At 42.0% G+C, this 17484-nt stretch overlaps 1 protein-coding gene across 1 annotated transcript in view; it reads right to left on the reverse strand.

Moving 5' to 3' along the window:
- Positions 1 to 17484, reverse strand: part of galnt1 (UDP-N-acetyl-alpha-D-galactosamine:polypeptide N-acetylgalactosaminyltransferase 1) — a 42014-nt gene that overhangs the window by 12940 nt on the left and 11590 nt on the right. The window contains exons 2-4 of the mRNA XM_051406525.1: positions 12318 to 12430; positions 4020 to 4159; positions 3747 to 3915 (exon numbers count right to left, since the gene is read on the reverse strand). Of these exons, the coding sequence (XP_051262485.1) occupies positions 3747 to 3915; positions 4020 to 4158 (308 nt within the window). The 5' untranslated portion in view covers position 4159; positions 12318 to 12430. The remainder of the gene's footprint in view (positions 1 to 3746; positions 3916 to 4019; positions 4160 to 12317; positions 12431 to 17484) is intronic.

Here is a 17484-nt window from a genome sequence, read left to right on the forward strand (position 1 = left end):
GTATATCACATTACATCTCATACAGGTTTCGTAATCATCTCACCTACCAAAATTAATAATTACATTTCTAGGAAAGAGTGCTCCAATGATTGAGAATAATACACATATTACAGATTGACGGACTGATCTGCACAACAGATTGCAGAAAATATGGACTCATGCAATTCCAAATTCATGTTAAATGCTACTCGCCAATTTAAATAAGAGATTAAGCTCACATCTGTTTAATTGGATAGGACAAGCTAGAGTCACAGAAGACAGAAGAAACACTGCCGCCTGCCATGACACCTGCATGCCTGACATGAAACTGTCTCACAGTCTGTATCCTCTATTGACGACAAAACTGAAACCTTCTTGTGACGTCCCTCCTCTGATAGATTCAACCCTCACAATAGCCAAATGAAATATGATCTCTCTTCCTCCAACTTCATAACTCCCTCCCATCTTTGTGATCATCCAGAGCACTGGAATGCTTCCTCTCTCTCTGCTGCTGATTCTGACAGAAGGAATGTAACAGCAAGAGACGAGGGGAGGTCAAGAATATACTCCATCCTGCAGTTGCCTCTCGAGCATGTTAAATAACACAATAACACACACACACAGTGATTCTCAGTCTGTGGTGTGCATACTCATACTCTCTGCAAGCAAGGGAAGTTGATGAGCACACAAGATGATTCACTGTAAAAACAGAGACACCCTTGGATTCTTTCAACTTTTGTGCACATCAGTTCATTATTTCTCTCGCCTCTGTTTCACAAACAGAACAACTGAGACTTTTCAGTTTCAGACGGGATCTTTACTGAGCAGCTGATGGAAAAACAAGACCTCTGTGTGTCTACCCAACCAACATGTGTTGACACGCGAAGGCAGACGCATGTCTATGTGTCACATGATGTGGATTTGAAAAAAACTGAGGCGTGGTTGTGAGTCCTGTGTATCCAAACAGTCAGGGTGCTGGAGCAACACTTGGCAACAGCAAAGCAGTGTAATGAGTTACAGGCTGCTTCTCCAGCCAGTGGATTGTGGGGATAGTTCGGACGGGCGGGCAGACTGGTTCTGATTAAACAGCATCACTCTTGCGTCATTAAACACACACACACACACACACACACACACACACACACACACACACACACACACACACACACACACACACACACACACACACACACACACACACACACACACACACACACACACACACACACACACACACACACACACACACACCCCTATGCATTCTCATAAAATGCTGCAGTCAGGATCTCAAAAAAGGAGAAAATGTTTTCTGAAAGGTGTGGTCATGGAAAGTGTTTTCATATACTGTAGATCCACCCAACCACATGCACACACACACACCGTCTTGACTGTAATGTCACAATGACCTGTCCTTTTTTTTTTTTTTTTTTACATCCAACAACTGCACTGCTGAAAATACTGAAAATAAACCATCAGCGACTTTCCGCTTCAAAGTTTCAGCTAATGGCGACCTGCTTGGCTATGATGAATTCATTCACAGTTTCCCTATACCTGCCAATTCACACACACACACACAAATAAACACATTCGTACATGTGCATACACACACAGACACATTGCCTTGCTTGATATTGACTCTGTCTTATCTCCTAATTGGAAAAGCAGATAGACGGAGAGAAGGCTGAGTGAAAACACACCTAGTAATCAACTCCCGCTCAAAGACTAAAACCCATTTCACGGATCAATGTCCTCTTTCTTTCCTGCCTGTCTAGTGTGCATGTGCCCCTGCCTGTCAGTCCTGTGTCTGTCCTTCAGTCTTTCTGTCTATCTCTCTGAAAACCTTCATTACTGATCTATGCATGCTCCTCTACTGAAGCGCAGAAAAGGGCCGAAGGGGGATGGGAGGCCGAGCTGGTTTCCACCTGCTTGAACTAACCTTGACATATCTTCTAAGCTGCTGGCCGGGTGCACTCCTGTCTGCTGTTCTGACTGCCTCTCTCTCTCTCTCTCTCTCTCTCTCTCTCTCTCTGCCTGTCTGAAGACTGAACATCCTGCAGCCACTGCACTGACAGATCCTTAAGTAACACTAAACTCCTCATTGTAGAAAAAGGACTTGTGAATTGCTCAACCTAGTATTACTAAAGCAAGACAAAAAAGGGGAAACAAAATCAGTTTCTTCTTTCTGAGCATTATTCTAAAGTTTACTTTTGTTTGGTCTTGATTTTATTTACATTTTACTAGAGCTGTAAGACACTTAGATTAAGGTGTGGTACACCAGAGTTCAAAGTGCTGTTACCTCCAAGGTCTCATGAAATGGTATCATTACTTCCTTAATGTGATGTATTTCCTGTTGAAACAGCACAATGAGGTATCAATCTTTAGGCTGAACCAATGGGCTATTGCTCATGGAGAGAAAAGCAGTTTGATTTGATAGGACAGGCAGAAAGGCGGGATTGTTGAGAAATTATTTTATTGGTTGGACCTTTTAATCATCCCCTAGAGCTGCATGAGGTCATCACGTGAAGTCACTGGCTAACTGTGTCCTGATTCCAGGTTCCCAGAGTAATTCTAAGCAGGTTTTAACAAAGATAAAATAAAAATACTCAAAACAGTGATTGTGCATACTAAGGGCACTTTCACATCTGTAGTTTGGTTCATTCGATAGGGACTACAAGAAATAAGTTATACATTGCTGCATTTTATCTTTTTGTTCACACCGGCTAAAAAACAAGATGACAGTTTTGGCCGCGTCTTGTGCAGCAATGGTATGGAGGGAGTCACTGTTGAATTGCTATGTCACACTTTTTAAGGGACTTAACTACACATAGGGCATGAGCACATCACACTGCAGTTTTAATGGCCTGATCTTGCTCACACGCAGAAATGTTACAATGTTTATCAAATGATTTGCACACATCACTTATACAGATTGGTTATTATAAGAAAGCTTCCTCCGCAGTCTCAGTCTGGTTGATTAATTCAATTTAAAGCTTTTACAGCAGACCGAATAAGATTTCTTTTAACCGTGGTGAAAGCACAAAAGCTGGTGATTTTTGATTGTTTTGAATGTTGGACTGTGCTGTCCCTACATGCACTGCACAAGGGAAATCGAGGAGCGGCTCACAGCTGGAAAAAATTCAAATAAATTATTTAACACCCTTAAAAAAACAAAAATCAACTAATAAATCTTTGGGAAACATTCTGCTGTCTATGTGTGTAACTGGGAGTAGTATTTCAAAATTGCAGCTCGACTGACATGCATTGTTACATGTAATGTATAATTTCCTGTTAAGTTTAAGACACAGTGATTGAAGAAAGTTTTTAGAACATTTTGTGCACAATCAGTTTATGCAATTGGGACATACTGAGTATTTTACAGAATGTCAGTGCTCATGGATTCTTTCAGACCACCACAACTTGTCTAATTCACTGATTTAATCTCTTTGTAAAGCATACTTCTATCATATAATGCTAAAATATAAGTATAATTAACGTTGTTGTTGAGGTTATGCTCTCTACCCTGACTTATGGATCCATACATCTGTCTCCCTCTATGTCATTATTCATAACTAACCTTTACAGAACAGTGGCTCACTGTGTGACTGATTGTGCAGGTTTCAGCCCAGCCTGGCTTGGGTTTTATAGTTGATCACCAGTATGGACCATCCCAACAGTGGATGCCACTGACAGCCATACTGAGGTGAACTTAATGAGTGGAGTAAGAGTAAGTGACAGGACAGATGATTAGCTGCAGGGAGGCTGCTCACCCTTCCAGGCGGACGTCAGGCAGCGACCGATTGAGGGCAATCATCTCAGAGGCCATGAGGTTGAACTGGTTGATCTTAAACATCTCCTTCATCTTCTCCTGGTTCTCCTTAGGGATCACCACAGGCTTTCCCCCTTCACCGGGCCCGTCCCGCGGCCTAACCAAGGCATCTGCAGCAGATTCGCACACATACAACACACTCAGAGGATGCTGATGGATACCAGAGTGTCTCTGTGATCATATGTACTGTATGTGTTAGGCAACGCCCACTCACCGTCTCTCCCGGGCAATCCTCTCTCCTTTTTGTCGTCACACTTGTTGCACTCGCTGAAGTAGAGCAGAATGAACATGTCCAGCATCACCCACACCAGGGAGGTGGCCAAAACCACCTTACAGTAGGCGAACCTCCTCATCCTAAAAATGTGAAGAGAGGGAGAGAGGTAAGGGTGATGGTAAGTCCTGAGCTGTTAAACACAATCAGAGGCCAAAGCTCTGCAGAGGATATCGCTCTTCTTTTCTTCCCCTATCTCCCTGCCTTTCACTCCCCAAAGCCCCCATCCTTCCCACAGCTCTACGCCTGAGTATCTTCTCAATGCCTCCATTTGTCCTTCTGCCCGTCTGTCAGTCTGTCGTGTCTGTCTGACTCTCAGCCCTTATCTGTCGGCTGTTTATCAGTGCCTCTCCAAATGGTCACCTTCACACTCAGAGCCTCAAAAAGAGCACTGTGCATTGTTGGATTTCTGTCTTACATCACTCCAGTAGAAAAATAGTTAATCTATGAGGGCATTTGTAAAAGCTTATCGGTTAGGTTAGCGTCTGGCACCATTATAAGCCCAGTTAATATTGACATTTGTGTTTTAGTGAGGATGTTTGATGGTATCTAAGCAATGCTTTAGCTGCTTTCAAGTTTCAAGTGGAAACAGACATCCAGTGTATCAGAAACACCCTGCGGTGTACAAGCCAATCTACCCTTTATACATTTAACATACCAAACCCCTGTGTGCTAGAGTGCGCGCGCATCCGCACCCACACACACACACACACACACACACACACACACACCCACACCCACACACACACACACACACACACACACACACACACACACACACACACACACACACAGCAGAGAGTGAGGAGCTGTGATAGTAATTGCTTTTCTTTGGCAGGCAGGGAGACAGACACAGCCACATTAAAATTCCTCTGCTCCCCTTTCCTTCTCTCCTCCAGCACCATCTCTCCTCTCTTTGGCTGATTCTCTGCCTCAGTGATCCCTCAGGTTGCAGCAGCACAAGCAGAAGGGAGAAAATTAATTTGGCCACGGTGATTTCTCTCATACCCCTGGGAGGGAAAAAGGTGTTTGTGCATAGCTAGCTTAGTTTAGCTTAGCTTAGTTTAGTTTAGCTTTGCTTAGCAGCCACGAAGGATGGAAAACTGCAGAGCAGCATTTCTAAATTCCACCTGATAGGATTCTGGAAGCACAAAGTGCCGTGCACAGCAGAAAACAAGAGCGGAGATCTGTCTATTCTGCCGAAGTTTGTTTTTTCTCAGACTTATGTGCCTGTGGAGACAAATAGTTTTAGTGACAACTTAGTTTTACCAGTTTTACCAGGATAAAATTATGTACCATAGGTATGTACGGTACTCTGCAGCAGAGATCACCAACAATCACCAACAATCACAAACTTCATCCACACCAACATATATTTTAATCATAGACAGCTTAGCTTCCCCAAAATGATCACTGAATAAAATAAGCTACCAGCTACCTCACAGCATCACACTATACTGATCTGAGTTCAGTAGCAGTTCCACAATTCAGTACCCACACATTGGTATTCAACGTATGCTAATTAGGCCTTCCCTGGCACTGAGATCAGTGGGGAAGCTTCTTTGTCACACCTTTCCTGTTATTTTTTGCAGTGTAAAATTAGCATGCTGAATTAGTTCGTTAAATTGGGAAACTATGGATGGATTTGTTTTGAAACGTCCTCAGGTGTTGGATAACTTTTTTTAAACAACAAACCAGCAGTTTGCACTGCTTTGAGAATGTCAATGGTGAGTTTAAATATATTTTTAATAAACACGTCGATTTGGAAACTGCTGACTTTGTTGCGTTCTGTGTATTCTCGGCTATTTCATGCTCTCTCCCTTTTAGGTTGCATATTTGATCTGCTGCTGATGTGTTCTGACTCTGAAGCTGTTGCAGTCTGGGTACTAACACGATATTCTAGGACAACTCGGTACAAATGTGCTGTGCTTTTTGGGTAGTCTGTGTGTCAGGTTTGCCTGATGATACAAAATTTGATTGCAACTTAAAGTCAAATGCTCACAGTTGATTAGGTTAATTATGTATTTGTCATTGTCATAACAATATGATCATAATAATTTAGCTTCCCCATATCTGATGCCTATGATTTTAATGCAGGGCAGAAATAAACAGAATTATAAGTTCTCTCTGGGCAGCATGGCATAACACTGAATGGGGCCCTACCACAAATAGCCACTTTAATCATGTTAATTGTAATAACTACTCGCAGTGAGAGGTGAGGGCTGCAAATACTCAATAACAATAAGTACTAGGTCTAGCACTAAGCTACAGTTTGATAAACAAACCAATTACTGTTCTCAGATGCAAAGCTGACCCCGACTGGAGACTTAAATTTCATAGCTCTTGCCAAGCTTGTCATGCGATTCACAGGAGTTTTGTAATCTTGCAAGATTTTCTCTCAGGTTGAGAAGGCGAAACTGGTGCAAAGAAACCAGAGGTAGATAAATGCAACGCTCTGATCCCTAATCTCCAGAGAAGAAAATAATTCAATCAGATCAATAACAACTACAGCAACAAGGGGTTTTGACAAGGTTAATGAAACTGCTTCATGTCACATCAGTTTAAACTGGTACTCAATCAGCTGCAGATTGAATCAAATTTAAAATGGTCTCTTTGGCCTTTTTGACTTTTTCAGCATTTCGCTTTCCTGCACCTCTGGAGGTTCATCTAAGACAACCTCACTACACACTGACATTTCATTTTAAATGCTCAATTGTGAATTTTTTTCACATAAAGTAACTCTTGACCTAATTAATAGACAAAATAAAGACTCAATCAATACAATAAAGGTTGGTTGCAGTCCTGAACACCTAATGCACACACATTTATTTGTAGTTTCACTGATACATACATGATTGACTCTTTTCTTTGACTATGTGGAAATACTTTCACATCACAGGTGATGAACAAAGGCATCAAACAAGTAACATATGAGACTTGTGTAGACTTTTATGGGAGAGCTTTTTTTTTACTTTTGCTATAGTATATACAGTTGTGTGTGTGTTGTGTGTGTGTGTGTGTGTGTGTGTGTGTGTGTGTGTGAGACTGTGTGCGGAGAAGAAGATGACTCACTAGGCTCTGTAGTGTTCATTGTCTTGAGTGTTATCAGTGCAGCATGTTCACACCATTGACTGTAGACATGGTCCACACACAGGTGTTACTAGAAGTGTCCATGCTATACAGTATGATACTGTAACTTATCAAAGCTTTCTCTCTTGCCGTTTTAAACATCAACTTTCTTTGATATGTAGCCTCTGTATTTTTCTCCAAGCCACATTTAAGTAAGCAGGTTTTCTCCATTTTTCAGGGTTCCCACCACATCATTGAAACTCAAAAGACTGTTTGGTTTTACACTACAGTCAGAAAACCAGCATAAAACTTAATAAACATGGTAGATGTTATATCCCTGTAAAGTAAACTGTTTGGAGAGTTCACAGATCTCCCGGATATCCTCAGAGAATTGATCAAATTGCTCGTCTCACTGTTCAGATCACTCCTCTCAAAATTCTTGAAATTCCAGGAGCAGTGGGGAGTCCGAAATTCAGGCCCTTCTCTTCAGTCTCTCTCCTTTCTGTTTCTCTGACAGACTGTATCGGCCTCACTTGACCTCCACGCAGTAACATGACACAACCTTATATCATGGCAGAAACTTGGATATAGATCCTTTTTTTCTCCTTTCCTGGCGCACAGGCATAGCTTGGCACATCCGCCAAAGGCATAACAGAGCACTCAGGCGGAGACTGACACCGACATGGAAGCGCTCCTTCACAGAAACACACACATATACTCTTGCTCACAAAGTCGTGTCAAAATGCTGTCAGAGAGATGCCAGCTGGTTTACTATTTGATCATAGTGAATGTAAAAGAAGTAGACGGCGGCGCTCCAAGCAGCAGCAGAGAAGACTTATATGCATGTACATTGACTAAACGCATGCACACACACTTTTCCATCACCGTCTTTCAGCCAGGCCTCTCCACTAACTGTATTTCTAATCAGGCATGGCAGAGGACACCTCAGGTCTCCTCTGTGCTCACGGCAGCCCAGGGCCCTACTTCTGTGTGTGTGCTGCATGTGTATGAGTGTGTGTCAGTTTAGTTTATGTTGGGCGCTAGTCTCTTTGAAGTCTCTTTTAAACAGCCTGGCTCCCTATGACATTAAACAGACACACAATTCTCTCTCCCTCCATCTCTGCACTCTCTCCCTAATCCATTAACATATCACGTTCCCTCCATCTTTGTTTTATATCTCCATCCTGGGCATCTCGCTTTTTCTCTCTCAGCCACCCAACCCCCGCTCCCCTGTTCGTCTCTTAGTGATGTCGTCTCCTTTCAAGAGCGGTTGCCATCACTACTTCCCTACAAGAACACAATTTCCCCCTTCACATCCTTCTCTGTGTCTCTCTTCACATCCCCTCCTCTCCTCTTCTCCCCAGGCTTAATCCCCCTATAGAGATTGCACAACCAGTGTTTCTCACAACCACTTGGAAAAACTCTGGAGCCAGAGGATCCAGAGCTTCAATGGCTTCACAATTTATGACTGGGAGCGAGGATCCTCCCTTCTGGGGATTTTATGTTTATATGTGTAAAAGAAAATTAAGAGGGACGGAGGGAGATAGTATTTATATGAGCGAGTGCTTATGAAAGAGGAGGATTTGTGTGTTACGAGTCAACACAAAGTTTGTGCTGCTAATTCATATAATAAAATACTAACACAGTTTATTTGCTTGCTCTTTGTATAGCCTAGTTTCTTCTTCACGGCACCATATGGCTTTTACTCTAACCACTTTCTCCGTCATAAACGAGGGTGTAAAAATGTTATGTTGCTGTTTAAAGCATCTCTAATGAGTAAACCAGAGACGGTGCTATTCAAGTCTGTGAGCTGTCCTTGGGTCATGTGGGCTCGATAAGCTCAACAGTTTCCAAGACAACGCTGATGGGCGCGGTGATTTTCTGAACAGTTGTAATGCCTCTCAACTGGAGCAGAACAAGGCACAGGCTAATATTAGGTAAGTGAAACAGAACAAGGTGGCCTGGAGCTTGTCTCTATTGCTCTCTATGGAGTAGCTGAGGTACGCAGCCGCTACTGGCAAAAAAGCTGGGGTCACTTCATTTCCAGGTCATAACCTTGGCTGCAGAACACAGACTGGTCCCGTGGTGGAAGGAGAGTGAGACAAGGACTGAGACAGAGAGAGAGAATGATAGTTTACAGTATCTGTGGATATTTTCATAGGATGTGTTGTGTACTGTATATCCACTGTGAGTATATTCCTATTTGTACATGCAATTTCCTGCATCCTGAGCATCCTCCTCCTGAGTTTTTAAGTTGGCCACTTCAAATCACCTCAGCTAACATCATGAAAGTTAATACACTTTTATGAAATAACACTTTAACATTTAGTGAAAAAGAGTGAGTGTAGCTGTCATTTAGCTTGTGTCTTATCGTCATGGCTAAACCTTTAGTGAAGGAAGCCCGGAACATAAGACAACAGCATGGGCGGCTGTAAGCTTTTACAAACCAAGTCTCGTCTCCAATGACCCAACTACAAAACTATCAGAAACAGAGAAGAAATGCGGGGCGCACGCAGTGAAACTCGATTCTGTTTGTTGCCCCGGAGCTCTCTAGATGTCAGCAGCCATTCCAGGAAGACGCTCCTCAGTATACCAAGATTTTATAACTGATCGTTTTATTTTGCTAACAATGTGGAAATCTGATATTTTCACATCACTTATAATGAACAAAGGTACTGAAACTGGTAAAACAGGAGACTCATGTAGGCTTTCATAGTAGTTCAGTGTGGGGCAGGTGTCCAGTGGACTTGTACTATGACAGGGCGGAGGTTGTCAATAATATATTTCTCATCATAGTAGATAAGGTTTATAGACATATCTTGAGTTGATTTTGAGTTTATAGTTATGATTTCTATTCAGTTTCATCTGATATATTTAGTAAGTAACTGACTAATAGATATTTAAATTTTTTTATCTTCCTTATCAAAGGTGCATGTGTTTATCTAAAAAGGTAGAACATTGGTTTCTATTGCAGAAAGAACTTACAGTGGTAATGGCCTTAAAAATCAAGTATTGGTTGGACTTTAATAGGCTCTATTTTGCTACAATGGCTACTACCAGAGAGAGACAGGAAGACAAAGTTTAAAAACTAAGTGTAAACAAGGTAAAGAGTAAAACACAAGAGAACTGCCCATGGCAGCGCAAAAGTCCCAGCTGAAATTGATTACCAATGCAAAGCTTGGCACAAGCACAAAGTGGAATTAAACACTTCAATCTCCAATCACTCGGGCATTTTCGGCCAAAATCAATACTCATTATTGTCACAGGGGGTGTTCCCTTGACGGTTGGAGAGAGTGCTGCTGCTTGGCTATACAGTACCAGCAAACAACAGACACACAGCAGGCATACAGCAAAATGTACAAAAATAAATCAATTACAACATAAGAAAACACACAAACCACAGCATCATGGTTCTTGGTCTGTGTGACACCAGTGTGATGTAATTTCTCTATTAATAACTCCTAATCGCACAATTCCCCTCCATTGATGTTCACTATCACTCTCTAGCAGAAACTTTCACCTCACAGACATGCAAAGATACAAGTTGAGGCTCTGATGACACTAATTGACACGGGTGAAGAAAAAAAATAAAAATCACAATACAGCTATTTAAACACCATCACAGACTGTGAGTTAATTGGTGATAACACGTTCACACGTTCTCTCACACACACACACACACACACACACACACACACACACACACACACACACACACACACACACACACACACACACACACACACACACACACACACACACACACACACACACACACACACACACACACACACACAGTCTGATCAAATCACAATTCTTACAGTCTGAGCTGCTTGACCTGGCAGGTTTGTGTGTCTGGCCTCTGCATGTGTTTGTCTGTATGTCAGCTGTTCTCAGCTCTGTTACTCCTACTACTACTTATGCCAACCAGGCAGGATTTATGTGGCTCTGGTATCACAGCAGGGTTTTCCTGCCTACAAACCACTTTAACAGTCTGCCTCCAGTTTTTTCTGAACATTAAAATGTGAAAAATGTGACATTACACTGTGCTTTTACTTTTTAGACAGGAATTTGTCCCAATGCAACTATACTGTTCTGTGGCAACCGAAATCTAAATCATGTTACAGTGCCATGAGCAAATAAGAGCAATGTTCCTGAACCTGAATCCATTATCTGTAAAACCATCAATAATGTTATTTTATACAAATATTTGCCTTTTTCGTATTGTTAAGTATTACTTAACCTTTTAGGAAAGAACAGAGATAAATGAGACTTTTGTTTTCCTTTTCTTAAAAGACTGAAAATAATGTATTATTTACAAAATTGTAAATAATACCCAATATTGCCCAATATTTTCCAAATTGCTGGGGAGACATGGGGAGACATTCAACCCTATGTCTCCACACACAAACACAAACACTTTAGCAATGTCACTACCTCCTCTAAGAAACAAATAGAACTCAAGAACATGGCTCATTAGCAAGGTCCAACAACTATAACAATTGGATCGCGACGCCCTGGCAGCTCACATCTTAATCATCTTAAAAATACAGCTACAGTATACCAAGTCTCTCACCCATGCAATTAACCTTTTGGCACATCTATGTCCTAATACACTTTAAATAGCTACAGTAGGTTAAATACAATTAATTACCAAAAAAGAATGAAAAACACTTGAGTGGCAGAGGCTATTTAGATTTGACAGAAAAGGCTACTCTTAAGGGGAGCTGATGAAGAACAGCAGTGAGGATGCTCCTGAAAGAAGTACATCTCAGTATGATACACAGGAACCACAGCATACAGAATGCAGAGATGGTTTTGAAACGCACTTGAATAGATTTTTAGCTACATCAATAATACCAAAAGCTTCAACACATAAGAAGAAGGTTGAGATGGACGAGGGAGCTGCAGCAGCAAGCGCTGTTGCCATGAGGATACCAGCAGAGTAACATTAAGGACAATCAGGTTATGTGACTCTTCAATGATAAACTTCCAGCATCTGTGCGGTTTTTATGTTAATTGAGTTTTTTGTTTCTTCTCTGTATGTATTTAATTGAATATGTTAGTCCTTAGTCTGTGCAAAAATGCATTGTGAAGTTTGGATTAAGCTAATATGAGGCGCAGCTAACCTGCTGCTCCATTTCATACAGCCAATCATTCGTATAGTCATACCTGTCAGAGTGACCAAAGGGGTCTCTGGTGAGATGTGCAGGGTGCTCCACCAGCAGAGGAGGCGGAGCGTCAGAGATCCCACTTCCTCCTTTGCTCGTCACTCAAACATGCTCCTTGGATAAGACAAAAACAGGAACAGACTAAAAATATTGTTTCACTACACATGTAAAAATAGCAGCATGCAGGCTAAGCAGTTACACAAAAAAAATCTCATGCAGTCTTGAAACTGAGAGTCTAACTCAGGAACATTAGGGAACTTTGTCTTCCTTTTATTCGTCCCTCTTTAACATTTCAGTTACAGTATGTGGATTTTTCCAAATGTTTTTTTAAAAGCAAAACCACATAGCAACCACAGGAAGACCTGAGAGAAGCTGTTACTTAACAACCTCAAACATACTTCTTGGCTGTGTATGCACAAATAACACTCATCTCTCACACATAATCACACAGTCAGAATCACACAATGTCACCAGGCATGTTACCAGTTGTCAGTCATTTTCAAATTGTCAGTCTAGCTCTATATCTCTTTGTATTTTGTTAGAAATACATCATCCTCCCTCCTCCCGCCTTCCGCACGCACCCAAAGGTCAAACATAACCAAAGACTCTGCCAGCCTTGGAGCTGGATAAAAAGAGGGGGAGGGAGACAAGACAGAGGGATGAAGGGGTAGAGGGATATAGGGATGGACAACTGACGGATTCTCAGAACTGCTCATTTCACTGGATTAATCTGCTATTTTTGAAAAATCCACAGAGAGTGAAGATGAGAGTGAATATGACTCAGTGTGGGTGTGTGTGTGTGTGTGTGTGTGTGTGTGTGTGTGTGTGTGTGTGTGTGTGTGTGTGTGTGTGTGTGTCTGTGTGTCCTTCAATCTGGTCCTTGGCCTACTTTAAAGCCAAGTCATCATTCTGGTCCACTGGGACTTCAGATTGCCAGCCTGTGTATGTGTGTGTATATTAAGAGTTTGTATTACAAGAAGAGCCATACCATAAATCTCTTCCGCCAGCCCACACACTCCTGAGATAGTGAGTGTGAGGAGGCTGTACTGCAGTGCAGGTATGCTTCAGTATGTGAAGGGTCCTGGCCACCAAAGGTGTCTTCTCCTGGGTGAGTCATCATTCCTTATCTCTTCCTCATTCCCTCTCTGTTTTACACACACTAGTCACAAACTCTCTTTTTATCCCTCTATTCTCTCCCTTTATCTTACACGCACCTCCACAAAGTTTGAGTGGAATGTAATCCATCTGCAAATTGGAAGCAGGACAAGCAAGAGCATCTATAAATACTCATCAGATTCCCCTGACACTCACAAAATAAACCCACAGAACCACACACAACACTGCAGTGCAAATAGAAACCCATCTCTGTCTCTTTCTGCAGAGCAGACCTCTTTCTGTCTTCACTCTGCTTTCTGTCCGTCTCATGCAATAGTCACCGCATGAGTGCTATATGTTGAGGAGAAAAAGTACCAAGTGAGGAAACACAAGGAGGAAAAGAGAAAAGAAAATGAAACGCACTGAGACAGAGAATGAGAGAGCAAACCTTGTACAACATGGTTTTACAATACGTGAATTTGAAAATCGAGAGATGCTGCATGTCTGTGCATTTTACTGGGCTCTTAGGCAGGAGTGCAGTAAAGTTGCGAGGTCTTCCAACATATGCAGCTACCTCAGCTTTTTCTCCAGCTGGGTATTAATTGTCCTTTTATTAAATGTAAACCCTGACCTCACTCCCTTAAAACCACAAAAGGTAGTGTGTAAAAGCTGCTGCTGCTTTAAAAACACACCTGACTTTCAAACACACACAATTATACCGGCTTTCAACACACAGAAGCACACACCTCGTACATCAATATGTAATGCCTCAGTGGTGGCCAACAGATGGACACTTAAATGTGTAATGCAGAGCAAGTGAACAGAGGTGGACTTCAGATGCTGTGCCAGTGGAACATGACATTGTAGGCCAAAACTGCACTCATCCACAGAGCAGAGACAGAAATATGCTCTGTGTTTCCACTAACCCTTCAATCAATCCCAAAACACCAATTCTTTGCAGGAATGGCCCAATACAACCTCTTGGACTGGTATCAGTGCCAATACTGACCTTATTAAGCAGATAAGGTATTGACCAGACGTGAGTGTTCTATCACATAGTTTTCTGTTCTGCTCCATTAATTTGTTGCAATGAAAACCCCTCAAGTCAGGATCTACTAAAAATGTAACTGACTGGCTACATTACAAAATCTCATAAACGGTCTAGCAGAATAATATAATTAAACCATGCACAAAAAATAATGATAGTGTACACTTACAGTTAAGACTGGGCAGTGAGGCGGTATTATTTTGTTTAAAGATTTTGGAGAAAAGACCACTGGTACCATGTTCAGCACAGGCACATACCCTGAGTTTTTTTTTTTTTTTGAGAGAAAAAATTAATAAATAAATCAGAACAAGATCAGTGCCTCCCCAACTTTCTGCTTCTTACGGTCTTAGCCCTCCCTCCTCCTTACTTCTCTTTGTTCCAGCTGTGATCAGCTGAGAACCAACGCAGACAATGTAGCATGGCAGCCAAATGGCTGGGCCCTCATCATTCCACTTTAGTCTTGCCTCTATCTCTGTTCCTACAGAACACTCCCTGTTATTAATACACAAAGTCTGTCTCTTCTCCCACGCAGGCCTCTTTCCATTCAGTCTGGGTCGACGTAATTCCTGTCGTAAATCCAAAAGACCAGTGACAGAGGCAGACAAAAAAATGGTGAGGTGAGGAGGAGCTCATGGGTCGACTAATGATGAAATATCTGCTAGTTAGCCCGAGTTCTCTTTCAGCAAACATAAATCACTTAACACATACCAGCCAGACCTCTCTATATCCACAGCACTGTGCCAACCCTAGGTAAAGGTCTGGCTGCATCCATTATCATTCTGCTGTAGGGGGAAAAACACTGTGGCTTGTTTGTAGATTTTGTATAAGTTTTGTAATTGTGCATTTGTAGTTTTATATCTATTTGTCTTAAGTAGCACTAAGTCCAAGATGCAGCGACGGTGGCCCTGCAAACTTGTTCCTTGCAAAAGGAAAGGTAAGTGTAGCTTGTACTGTTAGCAACCAGGTTCTGGTAACTTACCATTTTCATTGTGTGGGTTGCAAGCTTGGAGGTGTTTTTTTCCGTAGCATAGGGGATTTTGTAAATGGTAACGCACAGATATGAGAAGGGGAGCAGAATGCCGTGTGAATTATGGAAACAATCAACCACAGTCTACGTCTGGTGAGTCAGACAATTTCAAGTAGAAGTGGGTGATAAATTGATTAAATCGATTAATACTTTTTAGAACAATGCAAAAAAAAAAGGCTGAATTGGAAAATCGAGATTTAAACCACGAATATTATAATGTGGGGATATACAGCTGCTAAAGACTCGTAACTCTTGTAAAACAAGTGTCACTCATCTCCAGGGGAATGTGTAGAATAATTTTCCACTCGATGCTGCTTACTTCCCCTGACTGACAAAGTGCTGTGTTGCGTGTTGCTGAGGCATTCAAAAAGGACCATCCTCTCAAACTGCTGTTAGACGCATCTCTGCAGCTGCCTCTGAGACCCGGGACACTCTGTCCTGGGGCCGTAGAGCACTGGAGGGGTGTCCAGCACTCAAAATAAAAATACAATAAGAATAGCACCTGGGACTCAAAGATACAGTTGAATACATATCATTTTAACTTTTTTGTGCACAAAACCAGCACAAGCTCTACTCTACGTCACACCCGTGCTTACACACACACAATCAATCATAGAGAGAGATCAGTGTTGCCAACTTCATCTCTAGATTAAGTGACTTTTCACAGACTCTAAGCGAATTTATTTCTTAAAAGCAACTAGTGACAAATTATGAGACTTATTTAGACCATCGAGGAAAGGTGAGAAATATGTTCAAATATATTCATTCCCATGCATCCTGATTGGTGTAATCTCAGTCCCCGGCTCTTTTGCCAACAGCACTGGGGTCTCTCCCTCTCCTCTTGCACTGCTTGCATGTAGTCAGTTGCTGTGGCGTTTGCACGTTTGACCTCCTCTCTCATTCTTTCCCTCTGGATCTCTGGATTAGGGTGTTTCTAGCTCACATGTAAATAGTTAGTTTGAGCTTGTAAATATTTACATAGTTGCTTTGATCTTCTCAGGGAGGAACATATAGGGAGGGATATATATATATATACACACACACATTCAGATTTAAGTGCAGGAAACAACTAGCAGGTAACTTCTGTGGTGTACTAGTCACTTAAGTGATGCCAGTTACTGAAATAAAGTTATATAACTATATTAAATATGTAGAATGAAAAACAATGGTTGGTAAGTCTGGAAATAGAATTATAGACAGTTGTGGAACAGCTGAAGAACAAAGTTAACTTCGAGCACTGGGGTTGTCTTTGAGAAGACAAGTCACAGTGAGAGGGGACCAGGGTCTTGGCAAGGCTCACACCATGGAAAGCGAGCCCTCTGATTCATGAGATTTCGCAGGGCAACTGGCTCCTTCTGCTCTGCTGTTGGTTTGATAGGAGGGGCTTAGCGGAGTGATACGATGCGTAATGTTTTGCATTGTGTATGTTCAAGTTACCTACTGCAGCTGTGACACACACACACACCATGTGGTTTACAACATGCATGTCTGCCCCCACATGTCAACTTGCAAGCTACAGTTGGCATGCTAAAGCTTGAGGGCTCTGAGGCCTCAAAGCAGGACTGACGCCAAACACGTTTGACAAGCTCTGAAATGATCTTTGCTCTGAATTTTAGAGGGGTAGTGTGGGCTGAGCTAAAGCTAACAGACAAATCAGTCCTTTACAATTCCCCAAGCTCAGCGTGAACACACTGTGACCAACCAGCCATGGCGAAGCATTACACTTAACTGTTCTGCTCTCTTCCTAAAGACTGCCAGGGAAAGACACAGAGAAGAGAGGAGAAACTGGGTAAGACAGGGAGAAAGGTCTCTTTTCTTAAAACCATGTGATAGCTTGCTATGAGCATGAGGTGTCTGTGTGTTTGGTTCCCAGCCAGGGTTTCTACATGTGTTATGTGACTCTGTTTGTAGCGTATGCTGTAACAGAGGGAGTCCAAAGATGACATCTTTGGACATAGCAACAACAAACAGTGCTGTGCCAATCCTGCACCAACTTGG

The sequence above is a fragment of the Dicentrarchus labrax genome, unplaced genomic scaffold (genome assembly GCF_905237075.1).
Source record: "Dicentrarchus labrax unplaced genomic scaffold, dlabrax2021, whole genome shotgun sequence".
NCBI classification, from domain to species: domain Eukaryota; kingdom Metazoa; phylum Chordata; class Actinopteri; family Moronidae; genus Dicentrarchus; species Dicentrarchus labrax.